The 20,227-nt window shown below is 39.6% G+C and overlaps 1 protein-coding gene across 1 annotated transcript in view; it reads right to left on the reverse strand.

The window, feature by feature from the left end:
• Lama4 (laminin subunit alpha 4) overlaps window positions 1–20,227 on the reverse strand; it is a 146,252-nt gene that overhangs the window by 30,263 nt on the left and 95,762 nt on the right. Inside the window, exons 16-24 of the mRNA XM_055616170.1 lie at window positions 15,564–15,680; window positions 12,887–13,066; window positions 10,143–10,282; window positions 7,404–7,583; window positions 6,609–6,754; window positions 6,042–6,204; window positions 5,025–5,158; window positions 4,453–4,624; window positions 1,544–1,675 (exon numbers count right to left, since the gene is read on the reverse strand). Coding sequence (XP_055472145.1) covers window positions 1,544–1,675; window positions 4,453–4,624; window positions 5,025–5,158; window positions 6,042–6,204; window positions 6,609–6,754; window positions 7,404–7,583; window positions 10,143–10,282; window positions 12,887–13,066; window positions 15,564–15,680 — 1,364 coding nt within the window. The remainder of the gene's footprint in view (window positions 1–1,543; window positions 1,676–4,452; window positions 4,625–5,024; window positions 5,159–6,041; window positions 6,205–6,608; window positions 6,755–7,403; window positions 7,584–10,142; window positions 10,283–12,886; window positions 13,067–15,563; window positions 15,681–20,227) is intronic.

Consider the following 20,227-nt stretch of genomic DNA (forward strand, 5'->3'; position numbering starts at 1 on the left):
TCCTGGTTGTAACCAACTGATTGTTTGTAAGATAGGGAATAGATTGTCCCTTTTTTCTCACAGGTATGAAAACTGGCTTTTATGTAATGTAAAGTAGCAGTTCACATTTCCTGGGGGAAGACCCCTCTTTGGGAAAGGAAGTAACACAAGCTAAATTTTTCTCTGAGTCCTGTTATTTTTTATTTTGCCTCTCCAGAAGGGAATCTGCAAAGAACTTATAAGCATCTATCTTTTTTTTTTAAAGCTTGATTAAGGCATCATTGATTAGAAAACTGCACATATTTGAAGAGATTATACAATTTTTTAAGTCTGGACATATGAAAATACCTACTATATTACCAGCCTAATCAGGTTAATGCTATTTAATATTACTTAGTTTCATTGCTTTACTATACCTCCTTGTGGTCTTGCTCCCTCTTTCTGTGTGTGTGTGTGTGTGTGTGTATATGTGTGTACATGTAAAACACATGTGAGATTTATACATTTAATAAAAAATATTTTCTTTTGTGTTGCTGGGAATGGAACCCAGGTCTCATGTACATGCATATGTGTGATTATAACTGCACACATGTTTAAAAAGACCAAGTCTGCTCTCTGCTAGGACAGCGCTCCACCACTGAACTACTTGTCCAGTTATAAATTCTAATTATTGGCATTTGTAATGGTATTATGTTATTTAATCTCTAAAATTTATCCATCTACCATAATGAAAGCTTCCTACATATTGGACAACTCATTTTCAGTTTCTTCCAGCATGAGCATATGTTTAAGTAGGTGCTTTCTGGATTGTAGAATGAATGCTACCAATAAATCAGCTGCCTAAATACATATCGAATTACTATTTAAAAGACAATGAGTATTTCTAATCAATCTGCAAAAATGCTAGTCACACAAACATTTAAGTTCTTCATTTATTGAAATTCATCCTTAGGAAGGATGAACTCTGGGCACTGAACTGAAAAGGAAACTATATCGGCTAGCCACTGCATTTAGGCTCACCTTAAAAGATTTTACAGCTTTTGTATGGCTTATTAAATTATATATTTATAGTAGTTGTTAATGAATGTGGAAGAAGGGTATTTTCAACAGACTACAAATATGGTTTAAGACTAAAGAGCATACCTTTGGGATCTTCATGAGAAAAATCACTAGCATTTCTGTAGTCTAGAGAAAAAGTTCAAGAGAAATTCTATATTGACTTATATAACCTCCTTCTACTAATAAGGCTCAAAGTATAAGTAATAAGAGCTTTGTGTCTGCATTCTAAGCCATTCAACACATGTATGGTGCTTTCATAGGTCTTCTATTGTAATCAAGACTTTTAAGATTAACAAGAGACTTGGTCAATGAGTCCCTCTTAATGAAAAGGGACTTTCTTTTGTTAGCAATGCCAACATGTTTTCCCGGGGTGGAGTAGATGCGGACATCTCAGTTGCTCTGCAGATGTGAATGTGTTCGGTTTACTATCCCACCTACTCCATTTGGTCATCTGGTCGGATCTAAGCGTCAAAACCCAAACCCACCCAAACTACAATGACTGTACCTCATGGTATTTTGCATCATTGATCTGAGCTCTTTTCAATGTGTCTTCGAGATGCATGGGGCCGTTGCTGAATCCAAAGTCATAGAACACGTGTAGGTAGCCATTTCGCATTTCTAGGCTGAAAAACATACTCTGTAGAGAGAAAGAAACTGTAAGATGGGAGCATGCACTGTTATGAAAGTAGATTTAGCAGAATTTGAAGACTATTATAATTATTTATTAATGGAATTCTTTGAAGATTAAAGCAGTCTCATGAAAGTCTTATTAAAGTAAAATGACAATTATATCCCCATCGGTGCTTATTTCTTACATTGTAATACAAGCATTAATATTTTTATAAAATTTAAAATATATTCTTTTGTTTTCCATCTTACCCTTCAAACCACTGCATGGAGTAGTAAGTCTATATTATTGACCTTCAATATATATATTTTCAGTATATATATATATATATATATATATTCAATATATATAATTTTTTCAACTGTCTTGCTGTTAAGCAACTTGAAAATATAATAGTCCCACTGTATTCACTTAAATATGAAAATTGGCGATAATGAAAAATTTCAAGATAGGCTAAACAGTTCCTCCAATATGCCAACAAATATGGATCTAGAACAAAGAATTCCATTATTTTTGAGTCACTGGATTTGTATAAATGAAGATGGAATTGGAACGTGCTTGGGACAGATGATGTTAAAGAACAGAAATGAGCCAGCAGGCCAGCAGCAGTCAAATTGCTTGCAGGCTGGGGTTTCTCATTTCAGAAGATGGTTCATAGATAGAAGAATTGAATGGGCTTGAAAAATAAAGTATCATGGGAAAGTATTCATTCTTCACAAAGTGAGCTCCTGAGTGGAGTTTGTATATTCCTTGGCATGTAAAACAGTCTCTGAGGCAGGAGGATCTTTGAGTTTGAGGACAGCCCGATCTACAGTATGAGTTCCCAGAAATCTAGGGCTACACGGAGAAACACTGTCTTATAAAGTAAACAAACAAAAAACTAAAATATAGAAAGAAAGTGATCTTTGATATAGATTGAGACTGGGCCTTCATTTCATTGTTGTACCAGATTTTCATAGATTTCATGTAGCTGGTGAGGCATCCTGAGCTGAGTTCCACACTTGAAGGGCTCAAGGTGCCCTCTTTGGGCTTATTTGTGGGGTTTATTGATTATATGACAATCATTTTGTATTAAGGTGTAGCATGATATGGAAATATTCTGGGACAAGTAGACAGCTGCTGGTTACTTCCTGTGAAGTTTTGACAATACTGTCAATTTAAGGGACACACCTTTTTGTTATGGAATGAGTTATTTTAAATTGTTGAACTTTATATGTGATGACAAATGTCTTTCAGTAGCAGAAACCTAGCTGTTTCAAGAAACACAATAGGTGTGCCACGTCAAGATAAAAGAAATAATAGCAGTGGAGGGAAAGTAGCAGGTTCTCTTTCTCTCCAACCCTGTCTCTTCTTCCCTCCCTCGCTCCTTCCCTTCTTCCATCCTAGAAAGTTATGCTGTATCTAAATGGTTGTTTGAAAACATTCTGGGGGAAAATTTTCTATTGTTAAGTGATTTTGGCGATAAAAACAATGTAAATGTACTATCTATCAAAAACTCTTATATTGGAGCTATTGGGTTCTAGGGGAGGGGAAAGAAGGAGGAGAATGCAGTTTTAAGAGGCAGATAAAGACAACTGATGCCTGTCTGTATGGAAATGCCTCAGTGAATCCCATTAGCTGGTACAATTAGTGCTTTTTGTAAAACCTCCTACATCTGCACTATTTTCCCAAGTTCGAAATATATGTATTTATTTTTCAGCATCACCAGTTTTATATCTCCACAGAAGATCATAGCACAGTTGAATGGCTCTGTCATCTTGTGGAAAACTTCAGTCTCTGGTCACAATATTAAGTCGTATCTGTACTTCCAATTTTGTGTGTGTGTGTGTGTTTGAGAAAAGAATGTTACTCAGTTTAGAAATCTTTCAAAGAAGATGTGTAGTGGCTTGGAGCAATTTTATTAAAATTTACAAGATAATATAGTATCCGATTTGCTCTGAAGAACTAAAATCAGGAGAGAAAATGGAGCAGCCAAATAGCAAAGATTACCTGGGCCAGGTGGAGCATGAAATTAAGAACAGTATGTGATTTAGTAGGCACAGTTAAAAATACATGTCTCTCTCTCTCTCACATACACACACATTTATTTTGGAGAAGAAATTCTATCTAGTTTTGATAGCCAATAAAACAGCAATGAAATAAACTGGATTTAGGATGTCATTCATGAATCACTGATCACAACAAAGAGTTAAAACAGAATTTCAAAAAAACACTTAGCACCTTTTATTAAACCATTCTCACTAACATTGTTATTATTAAGATACTTTTATTGGGTTCAAAGGTTTCTACATTATTAGTAAATGAGAGTTAATTTCATTTTATCTAAAACATTTAAAAATATTTATATTTAAATTTTTATTTAATATATCTTTCTGTTTTCACTATGACTTTTGAATATTTCACGACGTAGTTATGTCTATATTTGCTACAGGTATATTACTTATGAGGAGAAACATCTTAATATATACTACATCTTGGTGCTTTTTTTTCAGTTTTTATTATGAAAGGGTATATCAATATATATTATATACTTAATAAAATCTAATAATGTATATTGAAATTGAAGTCTGGAGAAGTGCATTTCAGGATGGTTTTTACTCAATGCTCTATCTTAAGTTCCTTGGAGAAAAATAAATCCAATTTTGCTTTATAAACTAGATACTCATTCTGATGGCATGCACACCCAACCTGGTGGGTAGGGCAGTTCCTGGAAAAAGAAATATCAGAGATCAATTAAGTAAAGGGGGGTTTTCATTAAGTAAAGGAGAACTTTCATTTTTACTCACTCCGTTGACCAGCAGTAGTACAAGGCCGTTATCAGCTGGCGTTCGAACTTCTATGTCAAAGCGGGTCACCTGACCAAATTTTCCTCTCCTTGTGATGTCCCTCACCACGGCGTAACTGGAACCATCGAAGAAATAGCTGGCGGCCCGGCTCTGAGTGAAAGCCAGTTTATCCCTGAAATGGAATGCAGGGTCACATAAACCTTGCAGGTTTGGTTACACTTCCTAACTGAGATCCTTGGACCCATCTTCGGCACGTCTTCCACGGTCCTGATGGCATCTAAAGTGTTTATAAATAAATGAACTCTTTTACGTGAGCTTCTCCTTCGCCCTACATACTAGGATAGTTGATGTCTTTAAGGGAATCTCTGACCTTAGAACCCTAAATCAAATGCAAACAAGAAAGAAGGATTTTAATGCTCGCATGTTCCTCTAGGATGGAGGGAAAGAGAAGCGTGCTTTGCAGGCCTGGCACTCACACAACCTTTAGGAACCTGTGTATTGACTCACGCTTGTCCTGCCTGCTGCCCATGTCTGACTACTGAAGGCTTTTTGAGCTCCTGACCCTGGCTTACCTGGCACAAGGCACGGACTTGGTCGGATCCATGTTGTAGATATGCTTGAAGTTGTACAGGCTGGCGACATCATTATTCAGAGTGGCCAGCTCCAGACAGCCTGAGTAGCCGGGTAGGTTTAAGCTGGCAGGGAGCTGTGTGACAGAGAAATAAAATCAATCACCCCGTGGCTGTGCTTCATGCAGACGCTGCAGATCGGGGAAGGAAGCTGACAGTGGATCAGAGGGACCCACCCTGCTCCCTCTGACTCGAATCTCTCTCTCCACCAGGGTTTGCTTCAGTGTGCCAGAGGACTTAAACAAGCAGTGATATGTCAGTTTCACAGATCTTGGTGGGGAACTGGTGTTTACTGATTATAGCATACATTACTATGTATGCTACAAATCCTTAATTCGCCGTGAAAACCAATTATCACACCAGTTCTGTGAGGTGCGTATTCCTGGTCTCACACAAAGACAGAATAATTCCCAAGGGGAGGGTCACAGAGTGCTCACAACGGTAAGCAACAGTCGTCGAGTGGAAGGCTTGAGATCCGCTTTTCATCTTCTCCGGCTTTTCCTTTATCCCCTCTTTGTCACGTCTCATATTCTCCCTTAGGTCTTACCTTTTCTCACCTCATACGTTTTATGCCGTGCCTGCACATTTCAGGTAGCAGCATTTGAAACTGCCATGTGCAATGCTGAAATCTAGCTCTAAGCCACAAACATTCTTGTAGCAGATAATACCCGTTCTTTCCGGGAGTAATATTTATTACCTTTATACGTATCGCAATGACATCAGTTAATCTTCAAGCATTAGCTGCCACTTGAAAACACCCAACATTGAAAATGTGCGTAGTAGGAACCAGATCAACACACCAGACTTATAAGTGGATTCTGGGCCAGAATTCTACCGCCCACTGAAACGAGCTCTTAAAAGTGGTATCCAACTCGCCCAACTTCTGCTCATTTTGGGGCTATGGATTTGTAGAAGAACCACTGCAGAGCTGCACGAGGCCAGAGAGAGCTCATAGCTTACCTTGAAGTTCGCAGGCACGCCGCCCACATAAAACACAGTGTCCTCCGGGGACAGGTCCAGCAAGGAGTCATCTCCTGCAAACTCCCCCTTCTTGATAAACTTTTCTTCTGCTGTGCTACTGAGACTGGGGACTGTCAAGAACACCTTTCCGTGTTTCCCTACCCTGGTGAGAGAGAGGGCTGTCACTCATTTAAATGCCTTCATTGTGTCAAAATGTTAATGTCACTTCATCAAGAAAATTGTTGATCTGATTGTATCATATTGTTGCACACATACAGAATATCAGTTGCTGAAGGGAAGTAGAAAAACAGACATCTTAATTTTAAAGTTTAACTTATGGTAGGGCAATCAGGTTGCTATTTAGAAATGACCATTTTTTCCCCCTAATATTTTCATTTCACTCAGGTGTTTGGGACGGAATATGGAAATAGTGAAAAAAAGGACTAAAATGAAAAAAAAAAAAAAAGCACATGGTACCCACAATAAATGTGTGTGTGTGTGCGTGCATACTTTCAATCATTCCTTAGAAGGTGCACACAGAAGCCATTTGCCATAGATTCACCTTACCTCTCAATCTTGACAATACTAAAGTGAGCAGGCCAGGAGCTCACAGGCTTGGAATCCAGGAGAATCTCCACGTCTTTGGTCCCCAAATTATAGACATATACCAGGTTATCATTTTTGATTGCAAGACCCATATACTCTTTTTTGGCCTGAAATATCAAGAATTCACTTAAATAAAAATGGACAAGTATAGTCCACACAAATGGTATCATTTATTTTTCTTTCTGCGAAGCTCAATTGTAGGTCCAAAGAGTTGGTGTATACAAGCCACTTCTGGCCTGAATCAGCATCCTGAGTTGCAGCTGGACTGATATCCGCTCTTGATGTTTGCCTTCCCTGGGTCTGCCTCAGAGTACAGTGTTCCTGTAGATCTCTAAGTGCTTGCAGCATTGGTGGGGATTGAGAAGGGGAAACTACTGAAGGCTCATGAAAATTTGATAGCTGCCAGGAATGTGCCAGCATCATCAGGCTAACCTAGGGACCATAAACCTTGAGAAAACCAGTCCCTATGCATCTTTAAGCAGGATTCGGCATTGACAGACAAAGGCTACAGTTACTCCAAAGGCCTCTCAAATGCTTTGTTCAGATTCATTCATGTAACAGGATGTCTCCAGGAAGCAATCCCAGAAATATGCCCTGACCTCAGGAATATCTTGCCCTTCAGTCACAGCTTGCATTCAGCCATTAATGATTTCTGGGCTTTACTATCAAAGTGGGAATCTGTTTGCTTTTCTCAACAGCTCTGTTCAAGGCAGAGGGCAACACTATCTCCTTTAACTCTCCATACTGTGCTCTTACGTTTTTGCTTCCGAGGTAGAGGACAAACTGATCAGCTATCCAGGAGCCAGCCTGCTCTGGCTTCTTTGGAGGGGGCTTCATGTACAAGCTGATGGATGTGAAGGCCTTCAGGTCATCCACGCTGACTTTGGGGTGCACCTCTACAGCCGACTGGCCATCAAACATCATGGAGACCTGGATCTGGAATTACAAAGTTATTCCAGTGAAAGTGCTATTAAGAAAGGAGCAGAATGCTCTCCCACAGTTTCTGGAGGGACCTCTACTTTCTTCCATGCCTTTTTTTTTTTTTTTTTTTTTTGCTTCTGTATTCTCAGCAAGGGAAACTATTTAGGGAACATTACAACACAATAAGTTTAGATGGAAATGGGCTGAAGAGAGCACAACAGCAGACGATGACCAAGTAGATCCAAGGATGAAGGTAGATCCAGTGAATTACGCACTCAGGATGGGGAACTAAATAAGATGAAGGGACCCTGGACCTGTCTTAACAACTCAAAATGACTCTCTACTGAATAGAAGAATTAATTGTTTGGGAGAAGGATAAGGCATCTTGGGTACTAAAGCTGCTGAAACTTTCTCCCTAAGGTCATGATAAGAGCAGTATGGAATAAAGCTGTGAGCAACAGCCTCATATCCACCTGCACAGTCAGGGTCTCCCTTTCACACCTGTTTCACTTAATAACTAGGCAACCCGAAGTTAGCCACTCAGTATGCTTCTGTAACATGATGCAATGAACAGGCTATTAGAAATAAGATGGTAACTGTAAGGCACCCTCTAGCCCCTGGCTCCATCCTTGTAATAGTTAATAGTTGTAATCCTTGTAATAGTTATAAGAAGTTCCTTAAGACATTCCCTGTAATGTTTCTTGAGAGGCAAAGCACCATTTCAGCACATTTCTTTGAGGCCCAAGATGACGCTAGGAACTGAGTTGATTTGTGAGCGATTTTTAAGGCATTTGAAAATATGTATACCCATGCTGTCTGTACAAATCTTTCTGAATAATTAGATGTATTTACATCAGCTGATATTGATTGGGCTGATGTTTATAGTCAGCTAGCTTGAGGTTCTAGTCCCCAGTGCGTGGAGCACAGCTGTCTCCTGTTGTCTGTTGTGGAGAGATCGATACATCTCAATCAATCAGCCAGCGTGCGGGACTGAGGTCTACCTGTAGAACTGAGAGTCTGGGAAGGCTGCATGGAAAGCATCTCACTTTGGAGTTGAGTAACGCCCAAAGGCTGGGCACAGTCTCTCTTCAGAAAATGAGTCTCCCACCCTTTCTTTGTGATCAGGACCCCAATTTTATACTCCATAGAAATAATATTCAATAATATCACCAAGTAAACAGTAACAAAACTTCGTTTTTAAAATGCCCCACTCCTTAGGCAGTCTCACTGTATTGTCCTGGAAACTTCTTATCACTCACAATGGCTTTAAACACACAACTCTGTCTTAGCCTCTCAATTCTGAGATTACAGGTAAGTGCTACCACAGCCAGTTCAATATGACATTTCTTATTATATTTTTAAGATAATATGTCATGAAATATTCACAGAGCTATCTAAATGAGATAATTTGTAAGGCAGGGCCCGTATTACACAGCACTTGAAAGTTTCATGTGTTTACCAAGAATAATCCCCAGCACTATAAAACAATTGATTTCTTATTCTTGTTTCTACCAGTCCTTGTGTGAATGTTCTGTTTGATACAATTCTTTTTTATTTTATTTTATTTTTTTTTGAGATAGGGTTTCTCTGTGTAGCCCTGGCTGTCCTGGAACTCACTCTGTAGGCCAGGCTGGCTCATATTCAGTGATCTACCTGCTTTTGCCTCCTGAATACTAGGCATAAAGGCAAGGATCACCACGTCTGGCTATGTTTGGTGCAATTCTTAACTGAGAAGACAGAAGCACATAATTTGGCTGTAAAAGTGAGGCTGGTCTATAAATCAATGAAAACAAATTAAAGAAAGGCCCAAGCATGAGTCCTCTTCAAGTACTCGAGAATGTTAATTGTGTCAGGACCCGCTCTGGTGATGCTGACCCTGGGGGTTTTGCTGCTCAGCTCCCTCTGTTACAGAACCTCAGATGCATGCCTTGCCTTACTTTCTTTTACTTGTTATTCCTCAGTTAAGCCTGCAGAGCGATCAATAAAACTTTCACATAATGCGTGTTGTGCCGGGGTTAGTTTTGCAGGTGGGACATATTTGCAAGACTATTCCATATGGTAGCTGCATTAACCAGCTGTCAAAAATGAATAATTAGAACATAGAGTTGAGCCTTTTTTTTTTTTTTTAATTGAAACTTAACTTGATTTCTGTTGCTCATGACCTTTGCTGACTAGAAATTTGTGGTTAGTTCTGGCTCCACATGAGGATAACCCTGTCACTTAAAAGATGACTGGGGTGGAGCCCTCTTTGCTATGATGTTGGGACTAAGATTTGGTTTACTTTTAAGAAGATTTCCTTATTTGTATGTTTCCTGAGATGCGATCTTGCTGTGTAGCCCAGAGGCTGGGAAATTGCGGTGTAGACGAGGCTGACCTGGAACTTGCTGTGTGGTCCTTTTCTCTCTTGGACTATTGTCCTGTGCTATTGTATCCTACCGGTTTCAAAGCTTCTCATGTGACTCTGATAAATAATATAGTGGGAAGGTGCCCGGTTTCAGGAGCTGCTGAGGAGTTGGCACTCGGTGTCGTTTCCCCGTCACTCCCAGGTAACTGATGACACCGCTCACCACCTACCTTGCTGGCAACGCTCCTGGTTTGAGCAATGAGCTCTCGGATCCTCCTGATGCTGGCAGAAACATTGCTTGCAGGCCGCTTCTGCTCAACAGTGCGAAGCTGATCCAGGAGCTGGGGGACGACCTCTGTGAGATTTCTCACTGCAATAAGGAAAACAAATCACTCGAATATTAATTATAAGACTCAAGTGCGATACAGCAAACACTACCTCTGGTAGCTCTATTGAACATCATTTTTCACCTTACAAAATTAATAGCAGGGCTCAAAGCATAACCTGTTCTGCGTGTGCTTTTTTTTGTTGTTGTTGTCGTGACATTTAGAGCCCATATTGATTTATAAATGGAATGTGGTGTGTGCCGACTCAGAATGTACATTCTAAAGGGCAGGCTCCATGCCCAACATACAGATGTTCCTTTAATCATATAGCTTAGGCTCCACACATCTGTAATACAGACTGACACAACAGGTGAAAGGGCTTTTACTGGTAAAAGATAAGAAGGGTGTTTTCCAGGATGTCTGAGTGTACCTTTCGCTGCTGTGGCTGCTGTTACAGTGGAAGTGGAGTTAGGTGGAGGAAACCAGGAGCACGCAGCCAAGCTGCCTTTGCCATAGTGAGAGAGAGGGGCCAGCTTTGCAGTCTCAGATGATGGCCCAAGCAAGGGGACACTGTAAGCAGACCACATGGATTTTTCTTTCTTCTTTACTCCTTCATTTCCTCTCCTTCCCTCCCTCCCTTCTTCTCTCCCTTCTCTCCTCTCTTTCTCCCCTGTCTCCCCAACCCCCTTCTCTCTACTTTTTTGGTTCTGGACCTCCTTCTGAGACAGCGCCTAGGCATTAGGGGACAATTAAGGGCACAATAAAAGAAAAAGTGACTAGGGCAAAGCATGCATTCCCATTCATCTAGACTAGTATAGTGCTGACCCCAGTAGCCATTTTATATGATAGTGATCAGTAAAAAAGGGAAATAATAAAACATATTTACAGCATTACATTAAAATTCTGCTTATGGAAAGGTATATAAGACATTTCTTACCCTCTTCCTATAGACTCTTTCTAAAGTCTCTTATATTATGGTATGTTGTTAAATTTATTTTAAACCGCCAAATACTATTTGGGAAAAACACAGTAGCTGGAGACAATTTCAGTTGGAGCTAGCTTCGGATGATTATTATGACAACTTGATAGGACAAATGAAAAAATATGAAAATAAATTTAATACAGATACAGAAAATATTCCCAAGGCAATGTTCTGATAAATGCAAACAATGAATAACACAGTTCCTCTCCTGCTCCATTCCCTGCCCCACCCCCATTCCCCAGTTCTGGAGATCAAACTAGGACTTTGCAAATTCTAGTAAAGTGGTATACTCTTGAGCTAGTGATTGGGTAAGTGGTTATATTTATAGTCCTGTAATGGCAATCAGCCTTTGTAAATTGCAGTAGGATTGCTAGCAACAGATCAGGTACGAATTCATAACTATTTCAATTCGGGGCTGGTCTGTAAAGCTACTCTGGAGAACAGTTTGTAGAGAATGGCTGATAACCCTGGTCAGGATTTGTCATGACACTGCTAGACACTGATATCTGAGAGATTATGAAGATTCTGAACAAAAATGTGAGAATGGAAAAAAAAGAATTCTTTGTTATTATTTTAAACTATATACACAAAACTACGTTTAGGTGGACGGTTGGGGTAATGTCACTGGGTAAAGATTGTCTCTGTATTATTTAAATGCTGATTTCGGTGCCAGTACAGAGCTGATTCAGGTGAGGCTTTGGCACTGTTGTTTTTTTATGAAGATTCTCTTGTCTCGATGTTGTGTAAACATTGTTCTCCATTACCTTCTGATTGGTTAATAAAGAGCTGAACGGCCTATAGCTGGGCAGGAGAGTTAAGGCATAACTGCTGATCCCAGTGAGGAGTGTCTCAGAGGAGGATCAAAGAGAGGAGATGCCGTGATGACACAAATGAAGAAGCAGCAGCCAGAGTGAGACTAAAATGGCTCGTAATGAGCCTCATGGCTGGGACATAGGCCAAGCCAGCATAGTTGCATTTGAATAGCTCAGTATGTCCCCAGCTGTAGTGCCTGAAGCTCTTAATAAATATAAAGGCCTCTCTGCCATTATTCAGGAGCTAGGGCAGGCATAGGAAGCTCTTATTTAACAATAGGCATTCATAGGTTTAATTTTCAGTTGTATACGTGAATTGGCCAAGACACACAGTTGGCATTTGTTGGTAGTAATCCAATTTACTCAAGTAGAATGCAAATGGCAGTTAGTAAAAATCAATGCCATTTGCTAGTTTTTTCCTCTAAAAGTAAGACAGTATTTTGTTGAGGTTATTACTCTAACATTTGATTAAACTGTTATGTTAAAACATCAGTCTTACATTGATAAAGATATTTGCTACCATTATAATTGCTGCCACACTAAAAAAGAAAAAAAAAAAAACCTCCTCCATCAATTTAACTATGGTATTACTTCTACCAATGCATCTATCTGCACATTTATGTTAAAGATATATATATTTCACATAGGTACAAAGTAAGGGTCTATACTCTAAGTAAATCTAGACTCCAGATAAACACATAGATAAGCTGAGCAGAATGTTTCTCTTTTTCTAAACTAATTCCTGCAGCATTCCAAACTAAAAAGCAGATGGAGAATCCTGTTTCTTATCAATGTCTGTGTAGCGTCTGGCCAGTTCTTTGGGTAGGGAAGAAGGTAAAGCTTGTGAACAGTACCTGCATCCCGAGCCGAATCCACCGCTGTGTTATACGCAGAAGAGTCGAAGGTCTGAAGGTTCTGTGACCAGTTGCTGAGGTTGCTAGCCATTGGTATGGTGACCTGTTGAACAGCCATTGTCGTCTTGTTGGCTTCCTCGATGGCCAGCTTGGACTGGCCCAGGCGCTGCTGGGCATCCCCTGCACACAGAGCAGAGGGACATTTCCTTCAGTGGAGATCACTGACATCAGTCCAAATACTGGGGTGAAAGAGACCTCAAATTTTGGTCTGTGAAAGAAGACTAAGGCTTTGAAATATGTCACAACTGTGTGATAAGTTAAGGCAACTGGAATATGCTCAATAGCACTGATGTGAGATGGTAAGACTGCAGTCTCACAAATATCAAAATGTTCATAAACTAAGAAGTAAATTACAAAATGTAATTAACAAACAACAACCTGAAAGTATGTACTTAGGTTAGCAATCTGGTTAGAAAGCAACAAAACACACACAAGAAGTTACAGCTTCTATGATGTTTACATCTGAACTTCATCATAAAAACCTCTTCCAAAAAATAAAAAAAAAAAAATGAAAATCTCTTCCTCTCATGGAAAAGTAATTATTGTGAAAGACTCTTGCCACCATAAAAATGATGCTACATTTAGTACAGAAGTAAATGAATAAGTAAAGGGTTTTTTTTTTTCTCCCCAAAAGAAAACATGTTTCTGAAAAGCTTTAATGTTAAGATATACTTGGGCTGGGATTCCCCAGAAGCCACAGGAAGTCAGATATGGCAGCATACGTCTGTAAGCCAGTTCCTCCATTGAGTTGGCGAGCAGAGACAGAAGTATCCCTAGAAGCCTGTGAACTGGCTGGCGGTGAGGACTACCATAAGTGTGAGGCCATCCTATGCCACAAGTGCGAGGCTATCCTACCTAGGGAGGGTACATATTAAGTTCTAGGCCAGCCATGGCTTCATGACCAGACCCTACCCCACAAAAACAACAGAATAGTCAGGTGTAGTGAGACAGCTCTGTAGTCCCAGCAGTCTTGAGGTAGAGGCAGGAGCAGGAGGACCAAGGCAAGCTCAAGGCCAGCCTGATTTACAAAGTGGGTTCCAGGAACTAGAGACCTTGTTTTAAACAAGGTGGACAATGAGGGCCAATTCTTGGGGTTGTTATTTGACTTTCAGAGTGTACAGTGGTGCGGTGGTATGTGCTTCTATTCTCTCTCTCTCTCACACACACAGACACACAGAAATACATCATACACACAAAACATTGCCTATTTGAAACAAAGATAATGTAAATTAATAACAACAATTTTTTTCTAGATGATGGGGTTATAGGTGACTTTTCCTCATTTTTCCAACTCTAATCTGGGTTTTCACATTTTTCTATAAGGGTAATGTGTTACTTTTGTAACAAAAATACTTAGGGGTGTCATAACTTTTTTTGAAAGGGCTTTATTTTTTTTTTTAAATTTAACTTAATTTTTTTCTAATTTAGTCACTTTACATCCTGATTGTAGCCCCTCCCTCATCTCCTCCTGGTCCCACTCTCCCTTCTTCTTCCCCCCCTCTTCTCCCTATTTCTCAGAAAGTGGGAGCCCTCCTCCCCTACCTTCTGACCCCAGCCTATCAAGTCTCATTAGGACTGCCTGCATCCTCTTCCTCTGTGGTCTGCAGAGCCAACAATTCTGGGACCACTGGGTCCTGCAGGGATTGATGCACCAACAAAGGACCATGCATGAAGAAGACCTAGACGTCTGCTCAGATGTAGCCTATAGGCAGCTTAGTTTTCACGTGGGTATCCTAGTAAGGGGAGCAGAGCTGTCTCTGACATGGACTCTGTTGCCCGCTCTTTGATCACTGGCTGAAGGGGGAGAGGATGGACATTGCCAGGCCACAGAGGAACTTCAAGTTTTTAAAGTGGAAAAACATTTTGTTTGATCTTCCATCCTCTGGATCCTGTTGGACATTGGTTTGAATCCTGGATCTTTCCTATTTGCTGCACCCATTGGAGCAAGGTTCCCAGCCCTGACAAACCTCAGGATTCTCCACCTGGAAGATAAACAGTGACTCTGATATCTGCAGCATGGAGCCCTACAAGCTTCAATCATCTGTACCTTTGATAAGGCCTCTCTGTGCATGTACACTCTCCAAGACAGGCCAGAGCTCCTGGGTTCCAAGGCCAGCTCATGTCAGCACAAAACCCATCTCAAGCAGCAGTGCCTTAACTTTTTTGCTATGCCTGGAAGACACATCTGCTTCCTAATCCCAGCTTTTCAAGACACCACTAGAGTCCCAGATCAGGTTAGGGAAGCACTCTTGTTTCTCTGTTTGCTGCATTGATCTTCCTGCTTATTTGATAAGAATAACTTGACATAGAAAAGAAGGATGCTGTTTACAGTGGAGGCCAGAGAAATCCAGTGACCAAATTAGGGCATGCTGTTAGCAAGGGAGAAATGTTCACAAGACAGGTACTAAGCAGTTTAAACAGTACAATCCTATTCAAACACGGGTAGACGTACACATGCAGGAACTATATCTCTGGGTAATAGAGTTAGAGCTTTATTTCTCAGGTAGTTTTTGGATAGTAATGAACATTTTGTTGTTATGAGAGAACAAATACCCTAATGTATGAAAGACTCCCCCCTTGCATAAAGACCTAGGACCTTGAAGTTCTGCATCCTTACCTCTCTCTGTTGCCTGCAGTCGCTTAATGGCATCATTCAGTCGGTCTCGAAGGGCCCCTTTCCTCCACAGGGCTCCTCCCACGCGCCTGCTGGTGTCAGCCACTGCTTCTTCATTGCCTGTGGAGAAGAAGCAGGGGAAAGTACCAGGAGGCCCACGATGCCTGGAAGAAGCCTCCATCTCCTCCAACAGCTTAACATATGCAATAATCTAGCATTCTAGAAATAGACAGTCAGTTCTGGGAAGTGGCATTTAGAATAAGAGGTACAGGACAGCAGAAAACTTGGGACACTGGTTGGGAATGACTTAGAATGCCAAAATGCTATTTTTTTTTTTTTTTGAGAAGTTGGGCAAGGCTGCGACTAATAAAATCTAGTAGCACAAATAATAAAGTAAAAAAGAAACTTGTCTATCCATTTGATGGTGCCTGCTTATAAGAAAATCTGTTTAGCCCTCAGTTCTCTCAATAAAATTTTTATAAATATGTGTCATGTGCCTAAGAAATAACAGATTATATATGCACAGCCTGATGAACTTTCACACAGTGAACACAAAATACAGCCGCATGGATGTCCCATTAAGATGGGCACTCACTGGGCTTCTTTGGGCTCTGTAAACGAATAGCCAGAGATGACCACTATTTGCAGGTCTGTCTCTGTCTTCTATTATCTAGCTTTAAGGCTCTATTTTATTCTTATTTATGTGTCTATGTTTGTGTCTGTGTAGGGTATGTATGTGTGTGAGTATATGTGCCCACAGAGGCCAGAAGAGGACATTGGCTGCCCTGGAGCTCAAGTTATAGATTGTGAGCCACCACACGTAAGTTTGGAAGTCAGGCTTACGTCCTCTGCAAGAACAATATGTCCCTTTACCTGTTGCCCATCTTCCCAGGCCCTGTACTTTATAAAGATTTATTTTACTTTTAATTATGTGTGTGTGTGTGTGTGTGTGTGTGTGTGTGTGTTGGGAAGTATGTGCAGAAGAGTGAAGATATTTTCTGCTTTTACATTCTTTCTGAAGACAAGACAAAATACTATGATCTTTTGTATGTTCGTTTGAATACCTATAAAGTTATCAGTCTTGATATATTTTTCCATTTACCAATTACATAAAATAAATTTCATTATGATGTTTCACACATGTATGTAATATACTTTGATCATCTTCAAGCCTTATTGTTATGTCCCAACCCCTTTTAACTGATCCCTTTCCTCTTCCTCCAACTCCTACTTCTTTCATGCATTATCTCTATTGTTTTGTTTTTCTTTGATTATACCAATACATGCATCATGCGTATAAATGTATGAGTGTAACCACTCAGTCCATGTAGTGTTGCTCATACATGTTATCATTTAGGTATCTTGCTCTTACTTTTCAAGATTGTCTGCTTGAATTTTCTTTCTCTTCTCAAGAAAAGTCCAGAATTCATCTATCTATATATCCACATTGTTACAAGGTCTCAACTCGCACTGGATTGCATCTACAGATAGGTGTTGTAGAATCATCCATTTTCCATAGTTGAGTCTTTCTCTTAGTGAATATGGAATCTATTGCTTTTAAAACTTTTGCTTAAATATTTTATTTATATTTTAAACCATATTAATTGCATAAAATAATGAATTCTATTGTAGAGTATTTTTATTGCCCATTAGTAGTGTAACTCTAGTTTTATATGTAGCACTCTTACTAAATTCTGTTAATTTTTCCCTATTTGATGCTATTGAAAACAGTGTTATTTTAAAATGCTAATTTCCAGCTATTTTTTTAAATGAACTTATATTTTTATATATAGAATTGGTCATGAGGATAGCCTGTCTTTGTTTTTGCAGTCTCATTGGAAAAGCCTTTTAATATTTTATTATGAATATGTTTGCTGAATATTATTTTATTATTCTTTATTAGATTATGGAAATTCCTTCTGTTTTTTTGTTTACTAAGAGTTTAAAAATTATTGGATGGGTGCTGTTTTATTAACGAAGTAAAGTGCATAGGAAGGAATGATCTGGGAGGAGTTGGGGAAGAATATGTCCACAATATATATTAAAATTTTTTTAAAAGATTTCCTGTGTATAGTCAGATGATCACATGAATTTTCTCCTGTAGCCTGTAAATGTGGTAAGGTACAATATTTTAAATGATAAACTACCTTTGAAATCCTATAATAAATTAATTTTGTCTGCCATATGCTACCATTTCTATACATGGTAGATTTGATTTGATAAAAAGTTTTTTTTTGAACTATGCTCTTACTCTGTAGCCTCAGTTGGCCCTGACCTTGTAGTCAGCCTCCTGAAAGCTGAGATTATAGGCATGAGCCTCCACACTTGGCTCATTGGGAATTTTGTGTCTGTGAGAGAATTTGGCTTGCATTTCCCCCTTTTCTATGACCTTCTGAGGTTTTGGTAATTACATCTTTTTGGCTTTTGTAGGACAAGATGGAGCACACTTCTTTTGCTATTATTTCTAAGTGTTTGTATAAAAGTGGTACCATTTCTTCTCTAAAAACTTGAAAGAATTCACTGGAGGCTTCTTCCTATGAGTTAACTGACCTGGATCATCTAATTCTCTGTGAATCATTTGTGATAGTTGTATTTATTCATTTTTCTTGCAAATATGCTCTGGGCACTGTTCCTAGCCTGGGGTTATTCTTGAGCAAATCCTAGCGGGTCGTGACGTTGAGGCTCTGAACTGAAGTCGAGCTTTCCCAGTAACTAGCGGTTTTGGTTTGTGTTTGGCTTACTTCCAAAGCATCAGGAAATTTATACTGCTTAACAAATAGTAAACTAATGGCCTTGCTTCTTCTTTTCTTCTCTTTCCTCCAGTGGGCTTCTAACCCCCTACCCAGCTCCACCCTCCCACACAGGGTACCATCTCTTCCATCTCACTCTTTGAGTGTTTTGTTACTGCCCTGTATAGTGGACAGATATAAGGTGGACCATCACTATTCTACTGTCACCATGCACAGCGTAACCAGGAATAAGCACTTACTTCTTTACGCTAGGTTTCTGAGGATTTCCCAGCATTCCAAGAGTAACTTAACATACATTCTAGTGACAGTGACTTCACATTTTTTGAAGCTTCTGTTTTCAGATATGGCAATTTAAGGGTGCTTTCAGCTTTTGTTTCGGGGCCGGTGACTACATTAAACGCTACTTTATTTAACTCTACATTTGGGACTCTTGATAAAAATAATAGGAGATTCTATTTGGGGCTGGATATTTATACAAAGAAACGCTTTGCTGTGAGTGTTTCCTGGTGGAAGAAACTGTTGTCTTTTCAGAAGATTATGGCAAATAGCACTTTAAAAAAAGTTTGTTACAATTGTTAAATCTTTGTTATAGATAATGAAAAACAAAGACAGCTTAGAAATAGAGAATAGTCATCACAGAAAGCCATTTGAAAACAGAGAAGCACAAACCTGGAATTAAAATGTAACTGAGTAAATGAAAACCCAAATTTATATCACAAACGTGCTTATTGCCAAAGGAGAGAGTCCTATCAAGTTTAACTCCTTTATGTTGTCCGTTGTACATGGGAAGGAATTGAACCAAAACCAGACAGACCAAGAAATATGTAACCAGATCAGCCAAACTGTCAAAGAAGCCGATGCAGGAGATTTTTTGTACATAAAATGTAGGGCTCTGAGGACATGCTATTTCCAGATAGGAGGGTTGTTTTCAGGAGGCTCAGTGACACCGTGATGATGGGGCTCATTGAGAACCATGTGGGCAGAGCTGAGAAGCAGAATAGAACGTTTAAGGGACTAGATTGCTAAGGATTGTCATGCTGGCCCTCCCCACACAAGAAACAAAAGCAGTACACAGATTTGGCAGCACTTAGCTTTTTAAAAGTTAACTGTTAATATCCCAATTCTTTACTGCTAGTGTTCTCATTGATTTCCAGAAAGCATACTCAGAACTAGTTCTCTAAGACATTAATATGAATTATGTGATAAATCAGGACAGAGAAAATTAATAATATTCTCATTACTTTTGTCTATCTAGAAAGCATAAAAGTAGCAGTTGCTTTGTGGAACTGAGCCCTCAGAATATGAAAATCAAAGTGTGCTCACTTCTCTATATAATTTTTTTTTCAGAAGAGGACAAAAAGATAACACATGGTGGACTTGAGATTATTTAATTTCATAAAGTTCTCCACTTCAAACCCAGCTTGTTTTCAGGTGACATTAGGAAGTCAGCTAGGTAATGGCTTTCCAACTCACTGGTCAATGCTCAAATAGCCGCAGGAGTGAGCACATGACCTGAGAAATAAGGACCATTGAATGACAGTCTTGGTCCAGTCAGTTGTGAGGTTTAACAGGACTGTAGTATTTCACTGCGTCCTTCCTTGTCCCATTCTCTGCGCAGTAGCTTTTATAGTGGCGGGTAAAGCCTCTTTCTAAGTGTCCATTAGGCTTATCCACAACCATCCGCTGCTGCAAGCAAACAAGCTGCAGCGTAGCAGAGCCAACCCGATGGCTTGTGGTTTTCCCATCATCCCATTCGGCTCTCACCCGGATGATGTAGCTGGTCTTCCCAGTCAGCTCTAACAGGGATGATGCCTGCCCTTCACTGTAAAGATGGGACGGCTCTTTTGTGTGATTAAAGGAAGATCAAATTGCGGAATCATAGTTTTAGTGTATTTTACGGTTTTATCTCCTTTAATA

Source organism: Psammomys obesus, unplaced genomic scaffold (assembly GCF_907164565.1).
Source record: "Psammomys obesus unplaced genomic scaffold, mPsaObe1.curated_primary_1811, whole genome shotgun sequence".
Taxonomy (NCBI): domain Eukaryota; kingdom Metazoa; phylum Chordata; class Mammalia; order Rodentia; family Muridae; genus Psammomys; species Psammomys obesus.